We start from the raw sequence: 26377 nt of genomic DNA on the forward strand, positions 1-26377 counted from the left end.
TATCAGATGTGGAACTCACACCAAGGTGGGTACTGAGGGGAGGAGGAGAGTTCTCTGCACAAGATCACATTTTCAAAAGCATCCTCCATAACTTTAGAAATTGACATTAGCACCTGATCTACCATCTTTCTGGGAACATACCTGGATCCCACAGCAGTCCAAAGACAGATACCCTGGCTGTGCCTTAAATGTCCTCTTTCTACCACAAAATGAAAAACACAAATAATATTAAAAGTTCATTCTTTTTTTTTTGTCACACCCACCTCCCCACCCCCAACTCCTTCCCTGACCATCAAGCCTCCCTCTTTTCCCCGGCTGCCCTATATGGATAAAAGACCAGTAGCCCATTAATTCCCCTTGGGGGCAGCAGTGAAGCATTGGCACTAGTACAGTCATATTTGTTGGGAATCTGGGATTTTCTTCTTTGAGCTATTAAATTTCATGTCGCAGCTGTGACTACAACTAGTGCTTGCATGGATGGACACATGTATGCACCCATGCTTGCCATCACCTATTCCAGTACTATACAAGCAGAGAAGTTAACTTCATCCTTCATGGACCAAACAGCCATCTAACTAATCATCTTTATAACATCTCAAAGCTTGTTTTTGCTTCTTCACCTACAGTGATGACTCACTTCTGTTCTCCTCAAGACCATTTACCCTTCAATATCTGGGTAGGTGACACCTACTGCCAGCTTGTTACTAATAGCATCTTCATAACTGTCATGGCACAGCATGCTGTCTATGCATTATGTTCCTGAATGCTGTGAATTTTCTGGACACAAATGTGTGCAAAGCTAAACTGTACCAACAGTATTATCAGTACACAATAGTGCTCCACTACTGTAACTAGTATGACTACTCATTTATAACTCCATCTACCATCTGACTACCATTATCCACAGTATTTCTGAATATCCAACCTTTCAAATCAACACCTCAACAGTAGTAACCCCAAATGCATCTCATGGAGATCACATTTATCTCACTCCAGAAGACATACTTTGCAGTACTTCCGAATACAGAGTTTTAGTACTCGATATTCAGGACACGGAAGCAGGATAGTACTGATGAAGCTAGCCAAGAAAGGAGGACACCACAATAAGACATGCACAAACATCAGACAACTGCAGTGAGCATTATTACAAACCATGTTCTGGATGTCCATCAGGTCCCACTTTTCTTCTCTACTGCTTAATGCATCTTACTGCAAGACCCCTGGCCTTCACCAAGGGTTTTACTAACAATCCTATCCTCCCTGGGGTAGCAGAACAGACTCTCACAACTGCTTCACCCTACCCCTTTTAGTCTACCTTACCTGGGATTTAAGGACAGCAGAGAACCTACGTCACTGCCAGCACACATGGATGGCTTGCTTCTATGTCAGTATACCAGGCAGGAGCTTGATTTTACTGATTTTCAAAGGGTTATTTTATTTTAATGTACACCCTCTCAACTTCTAACTACCTCTAGAAGAAACTCTTTGGATATCCACTTTGTTTTACATCATATATTTATTGTCCTCTGATTATCAATGTAGCAAAAATGCACTATACTTACATTCTAGAAATAAAGTATTTCTTCCATTCTGTTTATAACTTCTTCTTTTGGCTGCTCCCATTAGGGGTCGCCACAGTGGATCATCTGTTTCCATTTCTTCCTGTCCTCTGCATCTTGCTCTGTCACACCTACCACCTGCATGTCCTCTCTCATCACATCCATAAACCTTATCTTAGGCCTTCCTCTTTTCCTGTTACCTGGCACCTTCATCCTTAGCATCTTTTTCCCAAAATACTCTGCATCCCTCCTGGGCACATGTCCAAGCCAACGTTATCTTGCCTCTTTGGCTTTGTCTCCAAACCTTCCAACCTGGGCTGACCCTCTAATATACTTATTCATAATCCTGTCCACTCTCGTCACACCGAGTGCAAATCTTAACATCATTAACTGTGCCACGTTCAGCTCTGACTCCTGCCTTTTTGTCAATGCCACTGTCTCCAACCCATATAACATAGCTGGTCTCACTACCCTCTTCTAGACCTTCCCTTTCACTCAAAGCTAAACTGTAATGTGCTCATTTTCCATTATGTTTATTTAACTTCAAACTGTGCATCTCCAACATATTTGACATGAATTCTTATTAACCATGTGATATGCTTTCCTTTGTTTTGCTTTTTTTTTTTTTTACCATCTGATGTTTTATATTCAGTGTATCACACTTACTGCAGTTTTCTTTACAACTGGGAGAGGTAGCCTTCCTGGGTCTCTCTCTCCCCCTAAAAAATAACTATTGGTGTTACATGTGACAACTTGTCATCAAAATGCACACAAATTAATCAACAAAGGTTGACATTATAGATTTTATAGATGACTTTTCAGTAGTGTGCAAAGAGTTAATTTTATCCATTGAAGGAGTACTACAATTTCCCATTTGTTCCTCTCTAATATATATCTTAGTTTTTATTTTGATATACAGAATGCATTTCACATACTTAAACATTTTATGGTTCTGTTTTTTTCAGGCTGCTTTATAATTTTTTTTCTGGAAATGCAATCCTTTTCTTCTATGTTCAAAGCCTATGCTGCAGAATTTTTAATAAAGGAGGATTAAAAAATGATGACCATATCTTATGGTTTATAATTACGACCATACCTTATGGTTTATAATTACAATGTCCACTGTTGAAACACCGGTTTCACATGAATACAGTTCAAGAGAGGGACCTCTATTATACTTGAGAATGACATCATGCATTACTACATAATTTTGATGCATGGGCTATAATAAGCCTTAACTAATAATTATACACCCACTAATATGACAAAACTACAATCTGATGAAATCTGATTATAGCTAGAATGTGCTAGACTGTGGCTGCACTGCATATGAGGAAAACAAAGTTAAAGGATGCATTGAGGTACTGTAAAAGAAGTACAGCCTTATTGATGAAGCAGTAAGTACGCTTTTACTGTGGCACCATATGAATTGTACAGTGTACAACAGAGACTTTGAACAGCACAACCGTAAGATGTATTAGGTACTGCCAAGTCAAGCATTTAAGAGAATCACTGTCCTTGTTTGTGACTTTACAATATAATAAGAGTTATCCTAGTTTATTTCTATTCACCACTAACACTGGGTGATGGGTTGATCAGACTCAATTAGTTCACAATTAAATGCACCTACATTTCTGCAGGGGATAACACAGACTGACTAAATGCTTAATAAAACAATGGACTATCTCAAGCAGAATGACATACTTACTAAAATAAAATTAGACATTTTAACATCGTTGTCAATTATGTTTAGTAGAAAATAAACGACAGCTGAAAACTCATGAACTAAAGCTTATTTTCTTTGGTGTCTTATTTAATCAAATGAAAGCTATTTTAATTAAAAAAATTTCCCATTTCCTCCACAGCACATTCATTCTAGGTTTCGGCTTATTTCAAAATGCATTTATAGCACAGTCAGTAGATGTGAATATTTTCATGGCTAGGCTGCAAACACACATCAAGGTGGCTGTATGAACTACTGACACTTGTGTTTTTATGAATAAATTAAATATACTTTAATTAGAAATGCCACCCAAATACAAGAAAAAAGCGATACAGTATATGCAGACGTACTGTATTTTATAAATCACATAAACCTATGCTAACTTCAGTTGTAAATTTTAAAGGACATTAAAGTAACACACCTACAACCTCATTTAATTTATTAACACCCTAGTATTCAGGAAGAGCGAAAATGAAAAAAACAAGGCTACTTTTACCATAAAACAGCTAGGAAATGTTAAATGGACTCCCAAATTCTGTCTTTAATGGAAATGATGTGAAATTATCTATTTCTTGTCCAAGGTAAGACCTCTGTGAGAATAACAAAATCAGAATTATAGATGACAGCATTCTGAAATACCTGTATGATATTTCTCTATATTCTCAAACTATCAAAACATTCAAAATACCTGTATGATATTTCTCTATGTTCTCAAACTATCGAAACATTCAAAATACATCTCATGGTATTGAATGGAGCAACAAACTTATGAACTTCAATGTCAAAAGTCCAAACCAGTAGGGAAATATGATAGGGTATTTAGTATGCTTGCATAATAAATGGTCAACTGTAGCATTGCTGTGGTTGTTTGTTCAGTGTTATTAGTGAAAATATGGGAACCAAATAAACACTAAATACAATATAAAAAAATAAATATATACAAGATAAAAAATAAAATAAAACCAGAGCATTCTGTGCTTCGTTTTTATTTTATATTAGTGAAAATATGACATGACAGCTAAGAGGTGCTAACAGGTTAAGAGGTGTGCTCGGGAAAAGTTCTATCACAAATTATGGAGTAAAACAATAGAAACAGAGTATCATATTATTTCATTTTTACTAAATGAAATCCAGACTCACAACTTTGTAGCTTTTCATAATTTTGTGTTTCACAAAAGTTTAGCAAAGCAAGCCTGTTTACAATATGAATGCAAGCAGAAAAATGTTTGCTCTTTCCTTTTGGGATTAAATAAGTTCACATACATCTAAAAAACTGAGTAAAGGAATGGCTTTGATTTAGGCTTTGAGTAAAAAACAGTAAAAGGTGAAAACTATAAAAATTAGTTTGTCAAATTATTGTTACTTCAACTCAATTTAGCCAAAACTGTTTTATCAAATATCCATCAATGTGTCATCTAATACTTTGATACTGTATGTTTCAACCATGGAGAGATCAATGTAAGAAATCATGACTCAGTAGTGATACTGTCTGACAAAGCACAGAGGACTTTATGAAAAAAGCATCTGTACAAACTGTTACATGGCTGTGGAGTCAAAGATGAAACGATGCACTGCAATTACAAGCAGGAAAGTGAAGGAAGTTATACTCTAATATAATGCAGAAAAGTTGAGAAAGCTTGAAGTGATGGATATGAAGTGCCTAAAATGGGTGGTAGAATGCACACTGTGAGACAGATGAAGATGCCATCAGAGCACAAGCTAAAGTAGTCCCAATTGGAGGGAAAGTGAAGGAGAACAGATAACAGTTGTCTTGCCACATGTGAAAGAAAACAGAAGTTTATCTGCTGAAGATGATTTGGGAGAGATAGGAAGACGTCAAGAAAAACTAGGACATTCAGCCAAAATATGGCTGGATTGTGTGAGGGAAGACCTGTGGGAGTCTGGTGTGAATGTTGAAGAATGTATAAGAGTGGCACCAGCTAATGCAAAACTCTGACACCATGAAGAAATTTTTTTTTTTTTGGTTTTAATGTTTAATTGTTGCTTAGATCTCTGTTGAAACTGTTGTCTCCCTGTTCTGAGACACTGCTTTCCAATCTATCCGCAAATATACAGAGCTGAGTATATTTTTTTGGTTTTAGAGTTTGTACCGTTAGTTGTTGCTTAGATCGCTGTTGAAACTGTTGTCTCCCTGTACTGAGAGACTGCTTTCCAATCTATCTGCAAATATACAGAGCTGAGTATATATTTTTTTTGTTTTAGAGTTTGTTAATTGTTGCTTAGATCTCTGTTGAAACTGTTTTCCCCACCCCCACCCCCATTTTCTGCCGTGTCTTCAGTTGATATAACTTTTTACAGCTTGTGTGTTATCTTAACTCAGGGATCACTTGCATAAAATTAGACCTGTTAGTAACAGCCTGCATTTAATTGCTGGAACCTGTGTTCTGAGAGACTGCTTTCAAATCTATTTGCAAATATACACAGCTGAGTATATTTATTTTAGTTTTAGAGTTTAATTGTTGCTTAGATCTTTGTTGAAACTGTTGTCTCCCTGTTCTGAGAGACTGCTTTTCAATCTATCTGCAAATATACAGAGCTGAATATATATATATTTTTTTTGTTTTAGAGTTTGTACTGCTAGTTGTTGCTTAGATCTCTGTTGAAACAGTTTAGTCCCACCCTCCCTATATTTGGCTTGTAGTTTAAATTTGGTGGCTTTTGCAGTTGCCCACCCCACTGTAGATTTGATCTGGGATACTCCCCCAGTCCCATCTCTTTACCACATCCTACCTAATAAACTCTTTCTGCACTTGCTTTTAGTCCTTTTTAATTTAATTGCATTTTTAAACTGTGTTTGGTCTAATATTGCTACATACTCAAGTGTGCTAGCTTGCACTGCATGTGAATTGTTTTTACTACTGTTTTTGCTACTTTTCTATATAAAAAAAAAACCAAGTCTGTTTCCTACCTTTCCTGTAACTAGTGTTCCAGATACAGATTTGCTGTATCCAGGACTGTATGTAAGCTTCTGAGCCCCCCAAGCCTTTCTGTGTTGGAGGGAAGCCTTCTAGCTTATCAGTGGGAGTGGTAAGCTCTAGGTAACCTTTCTACTACATAAGGAGTGGTTCTGGCCCAGAAATTGTAGTTATTGGCCGTTTGGGCAATCTCTTCCATCTCTCTCAACTTTCTGATTTGAAACCCTGCATTTGCACTTGTTTCTGTCCTGTAACTTGTCTAGTGCAGATACAGATTTTTAGTTTTAGCACTTAAATTTGCAAATTCGTGCTCAGCGCTTGTTCAGAACTTGTAAGCACTAAATAAGCTACTAATTACTATAGCATTCAACCTACCTCATTACCTAGAGGAGAACAGTTTTTTGTACTTACTTTTCTCACTTGCTTAGGGAAAAACAGGTATTGTACTCACTTTCCTCACTTATCTAGAGGAAAACAGTTTTTTATTCTGGCATGTCTTCTCTCCTGTCTTATCTGATGAATCTGGGCATCTTGAGGCTATGGAGAAATTGCCTCATGTACACAGACAACCCTCTCCTCCTACCACCCAACACTACAACCTGTGAGAGATGCACTTATCTAGCCAAACAGGTGATAAGGCTCTCTCCAACCAAGACTGAACTTGACAGTCATGAGGAGAAGGTAAACATTTGCACCACACCACACTCATCACATAGTCTCACTAAATCTTCACCACCAAAAGCCACACATAGTAACACAAAAACATTTGCAGAGGCTCTCAATAATAATCTGTCTAAGCAACAGAGACCTCCAAAGCAGAAACGCAAGCAACCTCCATCCCCCAACACAACCCAAATGACACATAGCCCACAGACTCAGTGTGCCACTCAACCACAGCCAATAAGGCAAAACAACGTACCCAACACACTACTCAAAGGTGACTCTATACTCAGGCGCAATGATGTCCCACTCACCAGGCTAAACAAGGAGAAGGTTACTGTCAGCTGCCTGTAGGGTGCCAAGATCCGCCACATAACCCATGCACTCAGGTCACTCCACAAGTACAAATATGACTCTGTCATTGTCCATGTTGGTGTGAATGACCTGAGACGTACCTCCCTGGACTACATGAAAAGAGACATGGAAGAGAGTACAGTTTTGTACCTACCATAAATGTAGATGTTCGAAGATCCACATTGCTGCAGTCCTAACACTTGGGTAGTCCGCTGTCCACGGTCGGCCCGAATATCAAAGTATAAGGCTGACGTCGGTCAGGGCGCATTTAACTGACGTCAGGACGTCAGGGTACAAATGCGCATGACCGGCGTCATATCCTCAGTCTTTTCTTGCCCCAGATGTCAGAAGACCTTAAAAAGAAAGGTCAAAACCAAAAGACAGCAAACAAATAACTAACCACCCTTGCACTAACTATATGTACAATAGATATAATACACACAATATGTACAACCCAACCCACACAACCACCTCCAAGTACAGAGGGGAAGGAGGGAGGCAAATTGGACTGCAGCAATGTGGATCTTGAACATCTACATTTATGGTAGGTACAAAACTGTACTATGTTCTTCATCTCACATTGCTGCAGTCCTAACACTTGGGTAGAATCCCAAAGCAGAGATAAGGGAGGATGGCTAACTATAAGGAAGCAGGAGCTGCCAAAATGCCCTGCAAAACCGCAGTGGCAAAACCAGCCCTGGACTTAGAGTAAAGTGGCAGGTGATAATGCCTAGAGAAGGTATGCACAGAACTCCAAGTAGCTGCCTCTAAAATATCCTTGGTTGCCACTCCCCTCAAAAAAGCTGTGGAAGTGGCAGTAGCCCTAGTGGAATGAGGCCTAATCCCAGCTGGAATCTCCTTGCCATGATGGGAATAACAGAAAGCAATGCAAAACCCAATCCACTTAGAAATAGTTTGTTTTGACACAGGCTTGCCCTGAGAACTCAAAGCAAAAGAAACAAACAACTGCTGAGACTGCCTGAACCCTTTAGTTCTGTCCAAATAATAACGCAACTGCCTGTGTACATCCAAAGTGTGCAAAATCTTTTCCCCTTTATTTTGGGGATTTGCATAAAAAGTAGGCAAATGAATAGTCTGGTTTAAAGCCACACTAGAAACCACCTTAGGCATAAAGGAAGGATTAGTCCGTAATGATACCCTATCCTTATGGAAAATCAAGAAAGGCTCAACTGCCATAAGGGCCTGTAATTCAGAAACCCTTCTTGCAGAGGTAATGGCCAATAAAAAAGCAGTCTTCCATGATAAATATTTCAACTCAGCAGTAGCTGCAGGCTCAAAAGGTTGTAGAGTGAGTTTCTCCAACACAAAATTGAGATCCCAAGCAGGAGTAGGAGCTCTTCGTGGGGGTCTGATATTCTTTGCCCCTCTGAGAAATTGCTTGAACAAAGGATGAGAAAACAATGGCGGGTCGCAATCATAGTGAGCTGAAATTGCTGCAGCATGAACTTTAACAGAAGAGAAGGACAAACCTTTGTCCAACTCAGTAAGATATTGAAGAGCCACACTTAAATTAGGCTCAGAAACATCAAAATCCTTTGCTGCACTCCAAAATAAAAATCTCTTCCATTTATCTGCGTACACTTTCCTTGTACTAGGCCTTCTAGCTTCCAAAATCACATTCAAAACTTGTTGTGGAAGTTGAGACCTTTTATGGTTCAAAACAGAATATGCCAGGCTGTGAGGTGAAGAGAGTGAAGTTTGACATTGAGCAAATGGCTGTCTTCCTGTGACAACAGGTGTGGAATCGAAGGCAAAGGCCATGGAGGCTTCCGTACTAGATTTCTCAGTAATGGGTACCAGTGCTGTCGAGGCCAATCTGGAGCTATTAAAATCATCCTTGGCTTGTCCTGTCTGGCCTTCAGAAGTACTTTTGGGAGGAGAGGCAGAGGTGGAAAGGCATACACATGAAGATTGCTCCAATTGAAAGAAAGAGCATCCACTTTCCAAGCTGTGGGACGAAACCTTTTTGTGCAAAACTTTGGCAGCTGATGGTTTAGTGGAGAAGCGAACAGATCTATGTCTGGAGTTCCCCATGACACTGTCAATTTCTGAAATACATGAGGATCCAATTTCCACTCGTGGGGATCCATAATTCGTCTGCTTAACACATCTGCTAAGGAGTTCTGTGCTCCTGGCAGAAACCTTGCCTGAAGATTGAGCTGTAAACTGAGAGCAGTCTCCCACAAAATCATTGTTTGCCTGCATAGAGGATAAGAATCGTTCCCCTTGCTTGTTGATGTACCACATGACAGTTGTGTTGTCTGTTAGAATCAACACCTGTCCTGGAAGAAGGAATTCCTTGAAAGCTATTAATGCAAACTGGACTGCTAACATCTCCTTCATGTTGATATGTAGATGTTGTAGTCTGACAGGCCACTTGTTTTGTATCCATTTTCCATTCAGATGAGCTCCCCAAGCTTTGTCTGAGGCATCTGTCGTTAAAATCTGACTTGCCTCTGGCCGGGTCACAGAGAGTCCCTTGTTTAGGTGACATTCCTGAGCCCACCACAAAAATTCCTTCTGAATGCAAGGTATTATTGGAATGACAGTGTCCAGATCCTGGCAGTGCTGTGTCCATACATTTTTGAGATACCATTGTAGCTTCCTCATATGCAGTTTGGCATTGGGAAGCACCAGAATACAAGATGCCATGAACCCTAAGGCTTGAAGGACTGTCCTTGCAGTCAGCCCGGACTGATGAGATAGTTGATGGAAGTAAAGGGATAGACTCTTTTGTTTGTCCGGGGTTAAAAAGGCCATCTGGGCTGCTGTATTCAGTCTCACACCCAGAAAGCACATGTCTTGAGAGGGTACTAGACTGGACTTTATTTCGTTCACAGAATACTCTAGGCATCTTAGCACTGCTATCACATACTCCAAAAGACGAAGAAGCTCTTCCTTTCCTTGAGCCAGAATCAGGCAGTCATCCAAATAAGGATAGATCTGTATTCCTTTTAGTCTGAAGAAAGCTATCACTGGAGCCAGAACTTTCGTGAACACTCTGGGCGCAGTAGATAAGCCAAAGGGCAATGCAGAGAACTGATAGTGAGAAGTCCCAGCTCGAACACGCAGATACTTTCTGCAACTGAGTCTGATAGGAACATGAAGGTAAGCCTCCTTGAGATCCAAAGTAACCATCCAATGATCTTTGCCCAGCAGAGGTAAAAGCTGCTGCAACGTCAACATTTTGAACTTGGGAATGTCCAGATAAGTGTTGAGGATAGATAAATCCAAAATTGGTCTCCACGTGTTCCCCTTCTTTGTACAAGGAACAGGCGAGAATAAAATCCTAGGCCCACTTCTGGCAGAGGGACCGGCTGTATGGCCCCTAGTTGGAGCAACAGAGAAACCTGTCTGTGAGCCTCTATTCTTTGTTGAGGAGGAACGTCTGGCATGCCTTTGAAAGGAGGCAAGGTATGGAAATAAAACCTGTAGCCGTGGTGTATGATATCCAATACCCATCTGTCCTGGGTAATTAAACTCCAATTTTCTTTGAAGAGTGCCAACCTTCCTCCCAAAGGTGCTGCCAGGCAGGCAGGCTCTGGCAGCTGAAAAGGTAGGTCATTGGGTCTGTTTACGAAAGGACTGACCCCTGCCCACACCCGAAGCCTGTGCAGGAGAACTCCCTGTTCTAGGCCGGAAAGAGCCCTGAGCTCTGCCCTTACCACGTCTAGATCTACCCCTAGACTGGGAATCATAAGAAGGATACGTCCACCCCTTAGTAGGCCAATTTCTACTAAACTTTGGAGGCTGGACTTGCAAAAAATCTTTAACAGTCTGCATAGACTTAGCCTTGTCTTCCATTTTCTTTAAGACTGTCTCAACAGGATGCCCAAACAACACGTCAGATTGTAAAGGAGCATCTAAAATCCTTGTTTTAACATGTTCAGACAAATTCTGATCCCTCAGCCAGGCGTGCCTGCGAAGAACAGTCCCAGTGGCAGCCACCCTAGACGAGGCCTGTACAGCATCAAAACCACATTGCAAAGAATGCTTACCCACCTGTTCAGAAACATGGACTAAATCTTGCAACTCTTTACAATCAATACCAACTGCCAGAGCATCAACCTTACACTTCAATTGTGAAAGGAGATAGTTTTGGTATTTCAACATGTGAAACTGGCAATTCAGAGCCCTTATAGCAAGAGTGGAAGAAGTATAAACTTTCTTTCCCCATCTATCCAAGGCCCTAGCCTCCTTATCTGTAGGAACCGGATTCTTAACAACAGAAGCCTTAACACCCTTAGGCCCCTGGCTAACAGTTTCTGGGTCTGCCCTAGGACTTTTAAACAGATACTTGTGAACGTCAGGCACCCTGTAATACCTATCCGGTTTAACAAGAGCAGGAGGTAAAGAATCAGGATTAAGAGAAGCCTCTGTAAAAACATCTTCCACTACATCCAAAACAGGAGGTATAGCCAAAGGCCTATGCTGGGGCAAAAACAGAAATTCCCTAAGCCTTTTCCTGGAATCAGAGAAGTCCTGACCTTCCCACTTAAAATGCTCCCTCATGGAATGAAGAGTTTCAGAAAAAGAAAAATCCTCAGGAGGAGTAGCAGAAGGAGTAGAATCATCCACATCAGAATCAGAATAAGGAGAGTACTCCTGCAAGTCTTCAGCCGAAGACTCTGAAACATCTGAAGCTTGCTCAAAACCCCCCAGCTCAGGCTCCACCCTAGGTCTCTTAGCAGGAGGGGGCATAGAACCCCTAATCAAAGTAATCAAATCTTCTGCCATTTTAAGCATATGCTTCTTGGGCATAGTACCTGAAGAGCTAGGGGTAACACCAACTGAAGCTAAACCTGGCCTGCCCCTGGGAGAAGCCTTAGAAACAGAAGGAGAGGGCCTAACCACCTTAGGAAGGGAGGGGAGTACAGTAACCTGAGAAGCCCCTTCAGCCTGACTTGCCTCCTGAGAGGCCACATCTTGCAATAATAAAGTTTCACTCTGTGAACACAAAGAAATCTCCGGTGGAGCCACCGGCTCCACCGACACCTCTAAAGAACCGGCGTCCGGCACAGACGGTTCTTCTAGCCTAGGCTTAACTGTCTTGTCCTTGCGCTTCTTCGAGGAAGCGGGCGTCGGAGCATCCGACGGCATTTTATAATTGCACCGCTTCCCAAAGACTAACTTTGCACAATCCAACCTTCTATTTATAGTGCGTTTACTAAATCTAGCACAAGAGCGACAGCCAACAACGTCGTGCTCAGGCCCTAAGCAAGGAATACACAAAGTATGATAATCTCTATGCGGTATCTGTTTCCCACAAGAAACGCAATTATTAACTTTTTCTGACATCCGGTAAATGACTGAGGCAAGAAAAAACAAAAATATTCCCCAACGGGGTACTTAGCCAACTTTGAACTCGGTCTGAAACTTCTAAATAGAAAAATCTCAGAACGCCAACCGGCACTTGCAATGCTGCTTCTGCATCGGACCATGCGGCAAAAAAGACTGAGGATATGACGCCGGTCATGCGCATTTGTACCCTGACGTCCTGACGTCAGTTAAATGCGCCCTGACCGACGTCAGCCTTATACTTTGATATTCGGGCCGACCGTGGACAGCGGACTACCCAAGTGTTAGGACTGCAGCAATGTGAGATGAAGAACATCTTTCAGATTGTGTAGCCCAGGCAGGTATGACCCTAGCCCTGAGTAGCATTCTGCCATCGCCCAGAATGATACCACAGTACAAGGACAAAATGATTGACTTCAACAGTTGGCTAAGCTTCTGGTGTCATTCTAAGGGGATCCAGTATCTGTCTGCTTGGGAAGACATGGTCAACAGACCACGAGGCTTTGCCACAGATGGCCTGCACCTGTCGCCCCTGGGATTCCGGATACTGGCAAAGGCTCTTGCTGCCCCTATAGTGCCTTTTTTAGGCAAGCTTCTAATAACAAATTCACCACCGTAACAGGAACAGGCAAGCAAAAACTGAGGGTAATGCTACTTGATGCTAGACGTCTAAATCTCAAAATGCACTCACTCGAGGCACTCCTTAAAATGGAGAACATCGATATCTGTGCAGTGACTGAGACTTGGTTCAAGGCTCCAGAGAGCACACCTGTACTACCAGGCTATAACTCATACCACACTTTTCGGCCATGCAACCTGGACAGAAACACCAAAGGCAGAGGTGTGTCCAAATTCATTAAGGATATCCACACCTCCAGGCTAGTTGCTCAGCATAATGCATCCGAGGTTATCCAACTGCAACTAACCCTGGGCAAAACTGCAATCCAAACTGTAGCTTGCTACAGATCCCCCACCATACCCCAGGATTCCCACTCCTCTTTTCTTGATGTAGTGGAAAATATTAGGGTTCAACCAAACACCCTAATAATGGGTGACTTCAACTACCCCACCATTAACTGAGAAAACTACTCGTGTACCAACTCCTTAGCTCAACGCTTTCTGAAATTCATAAACTCCAATGCCCTGGATCAATGTAGCCACACCCCCACCAGGGGCAACAATATCCTAGACCTAGTCATTACCAACATGAGTGACCGGTGTTCCACACCTGAAATCAACTCCTCGTTGGTCTGATCCGACCATAAGCTAATCACCCTTGATATCCACATCCTGCCCCCACCCCCATTAAGGAAACCACAGTAAAAAAATTCTCCAAAGCCAACTTCATGCTTCTCAAGACAGAAGTGAACTTCATGACACCCATGCAGATGGACAATACATTTACAACTGCTGACTCCTGCACAAATGCACTCTATAAGCACTTACACGAGTACATGGATCGTGCTATCCCAAACAGAACCAAGATGCTACCCTCCAAAAAAAGGAAGCCAATCTGGTGGTCCCCTGCCATAAACAAACTATACAACAGAAGGAAGAAACTGTTGCAAAAGAGAGCAAAATCCCATGAGTGGAGGAGCTCCCTGCTCAGCCTCAGTAAGATGCTGAGATCCCTTATAAGATCCTCCAAAGCTAGCTATGAAAACAAAATCTCCACTAATTCTAAGGACAACCACAAAGCATTCTATAGCTATGTCAAGAATCTCTATGGCAACACCCAGATCTGCTCTGAGTTACAGCACAACGGCACGAAAATTACAGAACCAACTGATATTGCCAACATCCTGGCAGATAGGTTCAGTGCTTACTTTACCCCCCCACTCACCCCCTAAAGGGCCCATATCTATACAGAAAGAACGCAGAGTCCCTGTAATCACAACTACACAGGTAAAGGCTGCACTTTCTAAAGCCAAAAACACAGCGTCCATGGGACCGGACAAAATCCCAGGCTGCATTTTACATGAACTTTAGAATGAACTGGCTCCCCACATATGCACCATGCTCAATAATAGCCTCGCATCAGGCTTTGTGCCCACTGAATGGTGCACAGCAACAGTTATCCCACTCCACAAAGGGGAGCCACCACTGATCCCGGGAACTATCGACCTATTAGCCTGACGAGCCTGGTCTGCAAGGCCATGGAACATATCATCATGGAACTCAAAGACATTGGTAACCTCCAAACTCTGGATCTCACTCTGTTCGGGTTTGTGAAAGACAGATCATGCTTCCTGAACCTGATCGACTTCAGTCACCAAAGCCATAGATGAGGGTATGGTGGTTCACACAGCCTATCTTGACCTTGCCAAGGCTTTCAACGCCATCCCCCATTCTGGAATTATAGCTAAACTCACTAAACTAGGTATAAATCCCTACGTCACAAGATGGGTTGCCAACTGGCTCACTGACAGAACCCACACTGTAAAAGTTGCAGACTCCAAATCAGACCTGAAAGCAGTGACAAGTGGAGTACCACAGGATTCCATCCTGGGACCTCTCCTGTTTGGTATCTACTTCTCTGAAGTATTGGCTAACATAGAAGGCCTCTGGCTAATGAAGTTCGCAGATGACTGCAAACTAGGAGCCATAGTCAAGTCCACAAATGATGTGGACATCCTACAGAAGGGCCTCGCTGAGACAGATGCCTGTTGTTAGAGCCATGGCCTCAAGCTCAATGCCAAAATGTGCAGTGTCATCCCCTTTGGTAAAAACTCTGTACCCATGAACTACCACATAGGCAGCAATCTACTTAACACCGAATGTGTGACAAAAGACCTTGGGACCCAGGTGGACAGTAGTCTCTCCTTTGACAGTCACATCACCACAGTAGTCAGGAATTCCTTCTACGTGGCACACCTCATCATAAAAGGGTTCTCATCCAGGAAAAAAGAGGTCATTGTACCCCTCTACTCGACACTCAGACCCATTATAGAGTACAACATCCCTTTTGGAATGTACCTCACAAGACATCTGCAGCAGCTGGTAAGGCCACAGAAGTACCTCACAAAAAGGATTACTGGCCTCAAACAAATGCACTACACTGACCGCCTCAAAAAACTCCAGCTTTACTCCGTAGCATATCGCCTACTCCGAGGTGATCTCTGCCTAACATATAAAGCTATGTCAAACTCAGAGCTGTTGGACATGCTACACCTAAAGAAATCCCAATCACTCCGAGCTACATGCTCTAGAGACATAAACCTTGTCACCACAATAAACAGTACATGCTGGAGGGATAGACTCTTGTCCCAGAGACTTCCCATACTCTGGAACAGGCTACCCATCTACGTCAAGCAAAGTTTTTCATTAGCACTCTTCAAGAAAAATTTTGATGAGTGGATGGGAAATAGGAAATACACCCCAGGGATCACTTCTGTGTCTCTGCTCGACAGTGGCACAAGAAAATAACTTTCTTGGGTGGTGTAAGCCAGGGAACCTTGTTGGCAAGGCTTACGTAGGCCCTTGGGCTGATAGCCTAGTACCTACCTATGAACCTATAGGTAAAAAATGGGGTGATAATGATGATAATCAATACTGTACAACTTACTCTACTTGCTTATATACTAACCTAAAAGTATATAACATGAAGTATTTTTTCTAGTGGCCTAACATATCAAAAACTCAAGTGTTACTAATTTCCATAAATTAATTTCACAGTTAAGAACATCATAATTTTAAAGCTTAGGTCAAGTTTTGCTCTCTGGAAAGTTTCTTTAAACTTACTAAGAGTGGGGACATTGCTTACTGTCAGTATATTTCTGACATCAGATTCCAATTAAATTATATTTTTTCTTTTATTTAAAATTGGTTGGCTTTTTCTGTAACGGTCTGCTATCAGACATTTTTTGGATCCCCTTCTCAATCATCTGCTCCATCTTCCTCCACTCTGCTCCAACTTGTCCCTTTGGACAATAGCGCCATTCCCCTCTTCAAAATGGGAAAATCCTTTAAGTGTAAGCAGTCATGGAGAAAGTGGGCAGACAGATCATCAGGGTATTCCAGTACAGTGCAATTCTAACAGCTGAAGATGGCTTTTTCTGGATGCCCTACCTACTGTCTAACCCAACTCTCTATGTGCATTACACAACTATGTCCCTCTGGACTCATGCCATTGATCTCCACCAATCACAGCGATTTCTCGGACTGAAACTCCGCCCCTTCCTGGGATATAAGAGCTGGAAAAATGATGCTCCTCTCCATCTCTTCTAGCTGACTACTCAAGGAATCAACTCTCCAAATCAAACTAGAGTCACCTGGGTAGTAGTCAAGGTTATATTCTTCACCGACACAAAACATCCATAAACATGTTCTTCTTGAGATCAGGTGACCACCAGAAAAAGATTAAAACTACACTACTCGCCACTTGAAGACTAGGGCTGCCACCTTTTCAAATGCCCAATGTGGGACATTTTTGGTAGAAACGTCAGATTTTGCAGGACAAAACATACTTACAGCCAGTACAAAGGACAGAACTTCACTTTTTGCCTAAATAAAAACTTATTCTTTGGCATTGTAGTTGCTTATTCTGTTTCTTATAACATTTAGGTGTTTCAGATACAGAATAACTGTTTTATGGAACTATTACATAAAATATAGGAAATATGTTTGTCCTAAAATCTCAGGACATTTGCCATTTTTTTGATTTCTTTACAGGACACAACTGCTCAAAGAGGGACTGTCCCCCATAAAGTGGGACAGGATGAAACCCTACTGCAGACTGGGAAGTAGACAGGACACAGTCATTTAATCATACTATCCAGATGCCTGCAAGAGAAAGGCTGTAATCTCCTGTGAAGTAACCATCAGAAGAACAACACATCAGATGTGCTGTCTGGTTGCTGAGGTGTAAAGATATTAATGAAATTATGTCCCCATTCAGGGCAAAAAGGTGCAAAAGTAAAATATCATCAAAGCTAGGACAGCCTCTACAGCCTTTAACAGATAAGCTGGGACATGTCCAAAATCCTACAATAAAACAAACTGATCCACCAGAGAAACTCTCTGTGGGGAAGAATGATAAGCTATGGAAAGCGGCCTAGAGATACTATATCTATAAAGCACTGAACTCTTGAGATGTGCCCCATGCTGAGCAAATATGAAGTGCCCTTCCATCCACAGAGAGTTGAAGACCACAATTAGGACTGGCATGGGGCAGCAAGTAAGGTTGTGCTCTTGGGGTGACTTCACCAGCAATGTAGGGGACAAGATAACACGATGCTTAAGAGCCACCTGAAGGAAGGCGAAATCAAATGGTCCCTCCACATAAGAAAAAGCCTATGAGGTCATCAACCAAGCTCTTGGCAGTCTGGCTAACGAATACCACTAAGAAAATGGGCATCCAGATTAATGGTTCTGAGTTCTTCCTTCAAAGAGGAGGATTTCAGCCATGCCATCTTAACACCCGAGTCAGTGCTTTCTTTTAAAATTGGTCCAATAGATACTTGGTCATTTAAACCAGGAAAAATCTGTCATTTAACTGGCACACTAATTCCCTTTTTAAAAGCACTCTTTGCCAGTCACCACACCTTGGATTTATTTAGATTTTTTCTAAAATCCCAAAAGTAAACCTTTTAAAATTAGGGCATACTATAGTATGTTTATACAATGCATTGGTATCTTTCTTCTAACTTATATCATATAGATGTACATAATCTTTAGGGCTCTGTTTTGCCAATGTAGAATCCTGTACAATTTTCTCACTTGGCTAAATAAACAACTCTACTCGTGGTACAATTGCCATTCACAAATGACACCTTACTATGCAACACGTTGTTCAAAACCGAGGTTTTTTCCTTGTTAATATACATACTCTGAGTGCAACATCCACATGGTACTGTCCCCTTCCTATTAATGTCTTCCTGATTCTGCCCATTTTCCAAAACCTGCTTAAAATTTCTCCCTGTCTTGTATGTAAAGACAGGTTCATGTCCCACTAGGTCATGAATCTCTTTATTCACCCTAAAAATGTTCCAATTCTTAATAACTGTACTCCTGATGTCATTCATATAATTATTCTGTTCTAAAACCAAAGCCTTTTCGTAAAGCCCTCCTCTCTGTTACTTTTGCTCTTGTCATCTCCCTTCCCAAGAGGAGCTGATACTTCTTTCCCCATCCTTGTTTAACCTCTTTAAAAAAGCAGTCAATCATAGGCCCAGCCTACCTGCTTCCTAAACTTGAGGCAGCTAATATCTAAATAGCTCAGGGGCTTCCCTGCACTGACTGAAGCTAGGGTACTGCCCAGCAAGCAAAGGATAAGGGGTGAAAGACGCTGACTTGTGAAACTGAAAGGTGCTGAAAAATAAATATTTATCTCTGCAAACACATGCAAGTATATGGACTCTCAGCTCCAGGAAACATGCGTATTCTATTTCTAAATCTGCACCAGTAAATAAAACTGTACAGTGAATTAGAATAGGGAAAAAGGTTGCATACTTTAGCAAGTACCTAGTACAAGATTTTAAAAATGTGAAGAAACCAGCATTAAAAAAAAAAACAGCAGCTTAATCTTAATGCTGTCTATTCTGACAGTTCACAAACAGCACAAATCAAAATAAATTTAACATGTTATATACACAAATACTTTTTTGTACTAGAAGAAAATGACAATCATCAGACCGCTATAAGAAATAAGTAAAAGAGCATGGAATTCATAGTCATTTTATGTACAATATAATGTTAATGCTCTAATAACCTCCAGTCTACAGCAATATATCATTCATTAATAGCTGGGTACAACACATCCAAATAAGATGCAATTTGCACACCAGAGAGATGTGGTCAACAGAACGTACAACTAGGCATTGATCCTGCACTGTGGTGTGATATTCAAAACAGGAATCAGGCATCCGGTCACATCCTCTACTGCAGCGCAGTGGCGAGTCTCCACTGTAAGCACCAGACAAGAAACGATGGTCAATACTGCATGTGAACTGCTCTCCCATACAACAGATAATGCAACAAGTGTCTGCCACATGGATCTTTGCACACCTCCAGCTTCCAGGATACAATTATGGTCTTACAGTTTGGAAAAAGGATTAGGGCTACAAGCTTTTAACATGCTGCTTCCTGTGTTTGGAGATTGAGTCCCTCACCCTCTACTTGCCTAAGTGGTACTCTAAGACAAGTCACTTCTCCAGACAGTACTCCTGGGCTAAGTTTGAAATTTTGAGTCCATGCAGATCAGTGCTCTACACTAGTTAAATACAAATAAAAAAGTGTCCTTGAGGGCTGATGGTGGTGCCTGTCAGTGACTGCAGAGATGCAGTTTGATATACAGTTACTGATGAAGCACACCCAACAGACAGAGCAATAAGGTGGGTGTATGACTTTCAGTGATGCCCCTTAAAATCCTGTGTGGAAGTCTCTCTCAAGGGATGGCAAAGTGTTTGATAGGTGTGCATGCGCAATGAGGTGTACACTACTTCTATTAAAAACAGCACATTTGCGGCGTGTAGTGGCCCATTCAAACACAGACTGCACAAAGTACTATTGACTATGCTTCAGAAACTGTCTCTGAACCACTGATATACAGGAGCTTAGCATGTCTGTTCATGAATATGACATAGGGGATTTTGTGCTGTTTCTTGTCCACACCAAAATGCAATCTATGAATGTATCTGTTAATGTATTATCTAAATGAACACACATTTTTCAAATATTTTAAAGGATCAGCAATTACAATACCAAACTTCCAATGTAACAAAGTATATATCTGTACCTTTTGCCCACACTGCTGGCATTAATGATGCTGTTACTCTTCCGCTTTGACAGTCTTTTAGTGCTATCTCCTGTTTTTTCTTCATGAGGTGATGGACTGCTTATTCTGCTGTTCAGATCTCGCAGTACATCGTAGTTGATTTTGCTTGAAATCTTCTTTTGTTCCAGCATTTTTTCAATTGCCTCTCCTGCCGTGCTGGCATGAATTGGCTCACGTTTTTTTGAATTCCTTTTGGGCTACAGAAAACATTAAAACAAAGTTACACACAGAACAAACAAACACCACAGAATGACCTTCTCACTTAGTTTTGTTATTTATTGTCATTCTTTAAATGTTCCCTGCTTGTCCTCCGTCTGTGTAAGAATACACTCCATTATGCACGTTTTATAACCAATCATCATGTTATTAGGTAAGTTCTGCAGCAATATTTCATTTGCCATGTAAACTGGCGCACTAAAATACAGCTGTTTCACTAAGGTGCGTTTCTTACACAACCTCTGCCTCTGATGATACCTCTCAACTCAGCTGTAAACAGACACAGCATATAATGGGTACTTCACATTAAACTGCCCTTTTCCAGTCTTATGCCTATTAATGGTTGTTTACACAAGATTAAGACTTCAAAAAATGCACTGAAAGCACAAACATTTTTTATAAGCTAGATAAACAGAATACTGTAGCCTGACTATGAACAATGTGCTAGGACAATACAGTACAAATGTAATTTGCCGTCAGCGCCACGGTTAAACTGATTCAGTGCTTTGCCATTTAATGCTGCCAATACCAAATGATAAAAATCAGAAATGGCAGATGTGGTACTGAGAGGTGCTATACAGGAATGAGCATGTTACGCTTCCTAACTGGAAATTACTTACATTATGAAGATGGTCTTGTTGTGTTTTTCCTTTGCATTGTTTCAGAAAATTGTGGATCTCAAATGTATTTTATTCTAAAAAGTATCAATTGATATAAAGCAATTAACAGGAAATGTTTGTGTTCTACAAGTATATTCACTTTCTCTACAATTTCACTTTGCATGTGTGTCTACTGCTGCAAGATTACTACTGTAGGTGATGTCCCATCATGGAATTAAAATATTTAAGTAAGGCAGTGTATGAGGGTCAGGATGGCTTGCTATCTGCAAAAAACAATAATTGTTTTGTTTATTTTATTTATTTTATTTTGCATTTGTTTACCAGGAGTATCCACTGGGCCAAAATGAGCCCGTTATCAGTGGAAGCCTGGGGAAAAAAGCTCCAGGAGACATAAGTACAATATAAAGTACAGTTATGTACACTTAACATAAATGTAGATGTTCAAGTGTATTCACTGTTGCAGTCATTACATTAGGGTAATCTGCTGGCAGGTTGCCCTCAGTCGGCCTGATTAACAAAGTCTTGGGTCCTGCATCGGTTGCTGTCCCTTCTTCCATGACGTCAGGATGTCAGGGGTATAAAACATGCAGCCGTCATTACATCAGTTTTTCTTGCCCCAGATGTCAGGTGCCCCCCAAATGGGGAGCAAATAAAATTAAACACACAAAAATATACCTCCAACCAAAAGCAAATACACCAAAAAGGCTTTTAAGCATAATAAAAGAAAGTAGAGGTATAGTCAGAGAAAAACAGGGGCTGAAAGGAGGGTAACCAGGACTGCAACAGTGAATACACTCGAACATCTACATTTATTGTAAGTGTACACAACTGTACTATGTCCTTCATGTTTCACTGTTGCAGTCATTACATTTGGGTAGATTCCCAAAGCTATGGTTGGGAGGAGGAACTTATACAGCATTAGGACCAGCTATAAGGCCCTGCAAAACAGCAGTGGCAAAGTCAGCTCTGGATTTGGAGAAAAATGGTAAATGATAATGCTTGGTGAAAGTATGTACAGAACTCCAGGTAGCAGCTTCTAGAATATCCCTGGTAGGAAATCCTCTGAGAAAAGCTGCAGAAGTAGATGCAGCCCTGGTGGAGTGAGATCTGATCCCCTGGGGGATAGGTTTTCCATGGTGCTTATAGCAGAAATGAATGCAATGGCTTATCCATCTAGAAATGGTTTGTTTTGAAATAGCCTTCCCTTCTGCCCCAGCAGCAAAAGCTACTAGCAATTGTTCAGATTTTCTTCGAAGTTTAGTTCTGTCCAAGTAGAATCTAAGTTGTCTGTGCACGTCCAAACAATGCAGAATCCATTCCCCTTTGTTCTGTGGATTGGGAAAAAAGGTTGGCAAATGAATGGACTGATTCAGAGCCACACTGGAAACCACCTTAGGCATGAAGGAAGGATTGGTCCTCAGAGATACCCTGTCCGCATGAAAGATGATGAAAGGCTCCACTGCCGTAAGGGCCTGTAATTCAGATATTCTTCTAGCTGAAGTGATTGCTAAAAGGAAGGCTGTTTTCCAAGAAAGAAATTTTAAGTCTGCAGTAGCAGCTGGCTCGAAAGGATGTAGAGTGAGCTTCTCCAAAACAAAGTTAAGGTCCCAGGCAGGGGTAGGAGCTCTCCTGGGTGGTCTCAAGTTCTTTGCCCTCTGAGATACTGCTTGAGCAGGGGATGAGAGAAGAGGGGAGGTTCTGTGTTATAGTGAGCTGAAATAGCTGAAGCGTGAATTTTAACAGAGGAAAAAGACAGGCCCTTGTGAAGCATCTCAGTTAAGTATTGCAAAATCTGAGGTAAATTGGGCGCTGCTGTGCTCATCCCTAAAGACTGGTTCCAGGCACAGAATCTTTTCCATTTGTCAGCATAAGATTTTCTAGTACTAGGTCTTCTCGCCTCCAAGATGACATCCATCACAGGTTTGCTGAGGGATGCTAAGGGTGAATTTAAATGATCAGCCAGGCTGCAAGGTTCAATGTTGGAAGCTGAGGGTGCAGAATTTGGTTCTCCTGCTGAAACAGCAAGGAAGGGGTCTGAGGCAGGTGCCATGGAGATATTTGTGACACTGCGCAGGAGTGTGTACCAGTGCTGGCATGGCCAGTCTGGAGCAATCAAACTCATTCTTGGTTTGTCCTGTTTGACTTTTAGCAGAACGTTTGAGAGCAGAGGCAGAGGGGGAAAGGCGTAGACTGATAGGTTTTGCCAGCTGATGGACAGAGCATCCACTTTCCATGCTTCTTTGTGGGGAGTCCTTGTGCAAAACTTGTCCAACTGGTAGTTCTGGGGGGAGGCAAAAATATCTATGTCTGCACTCCCCCATTTGCTTGTCAACATGTTGAAAATCCGTGGTTCCAGTTTCCATTCATGTATTCAATTTCCCTGGCAGGAATTGAGCTTGTAGGTGCACTTGGTAGCTCAAGGCTGTGTTCCATAATGTCATGGCTAGTCTGCAGAGGGGGTAGGAATGTGTACCCCCTGCTTGTTTATGTACTACATAACTGTGGTGTTGTCTGTCTTTATCATTAGTTGTCCTGGAAGAATGTAGTCCTGGAAGGCTGTCAGAGCATTCTGTACAGCTAACATTTCTTTTTGAATTTGATTTGGGTTCCATTTGCACTGAATGCACTTCCCTGCCAGGTGAGCCCCTCATGCATAATCTGATGCATCTGTGGTTAGGGTTTGGGCGGCAGGGGATAGTGTGAATGGCAGTCCCTTGTTTAGTTGGCAGGCCTCTGCCCACCATAGGAACTCCAGGTGTAGACAAGGTATAATAGGAATCATTGTTTCCAGGCTGTGACAATGTTGACTCCATAGACCTTTTAAGTAACACTGTAGTTTCCTCATATGCAGTCTTGCATATGGAATTAGAAGAATGCAGGAGGCCATGAACCCCAAGGCTTGCAGTATTTGTCTTGCAGATAAGCAGAGTTTTTGTGGCCACTTGTTTGAAGAAAGTTACCAAATGAATTTGCTTCTCTGGCGTGAGGAAAGCCATCTGGGCAGTTGTATTCATGCTTGCACCCAGGAATGTAATCTGTTGAGAGGGTACCAGTTGTGATTTCTTTTCGTTTATGGTGTACCCCAGACAAGTTAGAACCTTTTTTACAAATGCCAGATGATTTAGAAGTATGCCCTGGTTTTCAGCCTGAATTAGACAATCGTCCAGGTATGGATATATTTGAATATTTTTTTTGCCTGCAAAATGCAATTACTAGAACCAGGCACTTTATGAATACCCTGGGTGCAGTAGACAAGCCAAAGGGCAGTGCAGAAAACTGATAATGCAAGTAGCCTGCTTTGAAGCATAGGTATCTCCTGCAAAATTTCCTGATTGGGATGTGCAGGTATGCTTCTTTTAAATCTAGAGTTGCCAACCAGGCATCTTTGCCTAGCATAGGAAGTAACTGGTGAAGGGTCAGCATCTTGAATTTTGGAATGTCCAGAAAGGTGTTTAGAGTAGACAGGTCCAAAATTGGATGCCATGATTTGTCTTTTCTGGGTAACAGGAAAAGCCTGGAATAGAAACCTTGCCCCTCTTCCTCTTCTGGAACCGGTTGAATAGCCCCCATGCTTAAGAGAGAAAATACTTGATTTTGAGCCTCTGCCCACTGATTTGGGGGCAGGTCTGGCCACCAGTTTAGTGTTGGCAACGTGAGGAAATGAAATCTGTATCCCTAGGACACTATATTTAAAACCCATTTGTCCTGGGTTATGTGTTCACAGTTTTTTGCATGAAGAGCAATGTTTCCCGCCAAAGGGGCAGCTAAAAGGTAAGTGCTTGGTAATTTTAAAGGAAAGTCATTGAGACTGTTTACCATAGGGGGGTGTCTTGTTATTTCTAGATTTGGAAGTGGAGGCCCCCCATTGCTTAGTTCTGAGAGTCCCTTGGGACTGAAACCTGGTGTTTTTGGTGTATCTAGGTTTGGCTTGAATGGATCTGGAGGGAGCTGGAAAGGACCAATTCTTAGTAGGCCAGTGCCTACTAAATCTTGGAGGTTGCACTTTTAAGAAATCTTTTACAGTTTGCATAGATTTAGCTTTATCTTCCATCTTTTTTAGAACTTGTTCAGCCTTATTGCCAAACAGGTGTTCCTGATTTAAAGGAGCATCCAACATGTTTGCTTTAACATGATCAGGCACAGATTGCTCCTTAAGCCAAGCATGTCTTCTAAGCACAGACCTAGTAACAGCAGCCCTGTAAGAGGCCTCTAAAGAATCAAAACCACATTGCAAAGTATGTTTTCCAACTTGTTCAGCAGAATGCAATAAATCCTGTAAATCTATTTTCCACACAGTCAGAAATCATCATTTTCTGTTTAAGCAGTCCAATAATATGCTGTTGATATTTTAACATATGAAATTGGCAGTTTAAAGCTCTGATTGCCAAGGTTGCAGAAGTATAAAACCTTTTTACCCCATCTATCCAGCGCCCTGAAATCTCTATCAGAAGGGGTAGGATTTTTAGCAGTAGAAGCCTTAATGCTCTTGGGACCCTGAGAAATGGTTTCTGGATCTGCAACAAAATTTTTGAAAAGGAACTTATGGGACTCAGGAACCCTGTAATATCTGTCAGGTTTACTAAGAGCCGGAGGCAAGGAATCGGGCCATACTGGATTCCGCAAACACATCAGCAATGTCTAGTACAGGAGGTATAGCCAAAGGCCTATGCTGAGGTAGAAGAAGGAAATTCCTAAGCCTCTTTTTAGATTCAGAAAATTCCTGACTCTCCCAGTGGTGGAAATGTTCCCTTAAGGTATGTAAAGTTTCCCCAAAAGAAAAGTCCTCAGGGGGTAAAGCAGAGGGGATGGAATCTTCAGCATCAGAGTCCTCATAAGTAGGCATGGACAAATCCAGGTAATTGGAAGAATTAGAAGAAACAGAATCCTGATCAGAAGATTCATAGTCAAACTCAGCCCTAGGTCTCTAAGAAGGCGGGGGGTTGACTACCCCTGATTAGAGAAATAAGATTGGCATAGGGGCCTGAACATGTGGCCTGGGCATCGGTTTTTTAGACACAGATCGAGATTTAGGCCTTAAAATAAAAGGTGGAGTCGGTTTAATATACAAGTCTGTAGGTCTGAATACACCCTCAGAAGCCGGTGCCTGCACAGCGGCTCCGGACCCATGCAAGGTAGAGACATCCGCGGGTTCCATAGGTGAAGCATCTCGCGGCATACCTGACTCCGAATGGGTCTCAGTAGAGGCCTGCAAGTCA

General features: G+C 41.7%; 1 protein-coding gene across 1 annotated transcript in view; it reads right to left on the reverse strand.

Annotated features, from left to right (window-relative positions):
- BRF1 (BRF1 RNA polymerase III transcription initiation factor subunit) overlaps window positions 1–26377 on the reverse strand; it is a 2040227-nt gene that overhangs the window by 400979 nt on the left and 1612871 nt on the right. Inside the window, exon 16 of the mRNA XM_044074370.1 lies at window positions 20287–20522. Within this exon, the coding sequence (XP_043930305.1) occupies window positions 20287–20522 (236 nt within the window). The remainder of the gene's footprint in view (window positions 1–20286; window positions 20523–26377) is intronic.

This window comes from Protopterus annectens, chromosome 6.part0 (assembly GCF_019279795.1).
Source record: "Protopterus annectens isolate FY-2018-M chromosome 6.part0, PAN1.0, whole genome shotgun sequence".
NCBI classification, from domain to species: domain Eukaryota; kingdom Metazoa; phylum Chordata; order Ceratodontiformes; family Protopteridae; genus Protopterus; species Protopterus annectens.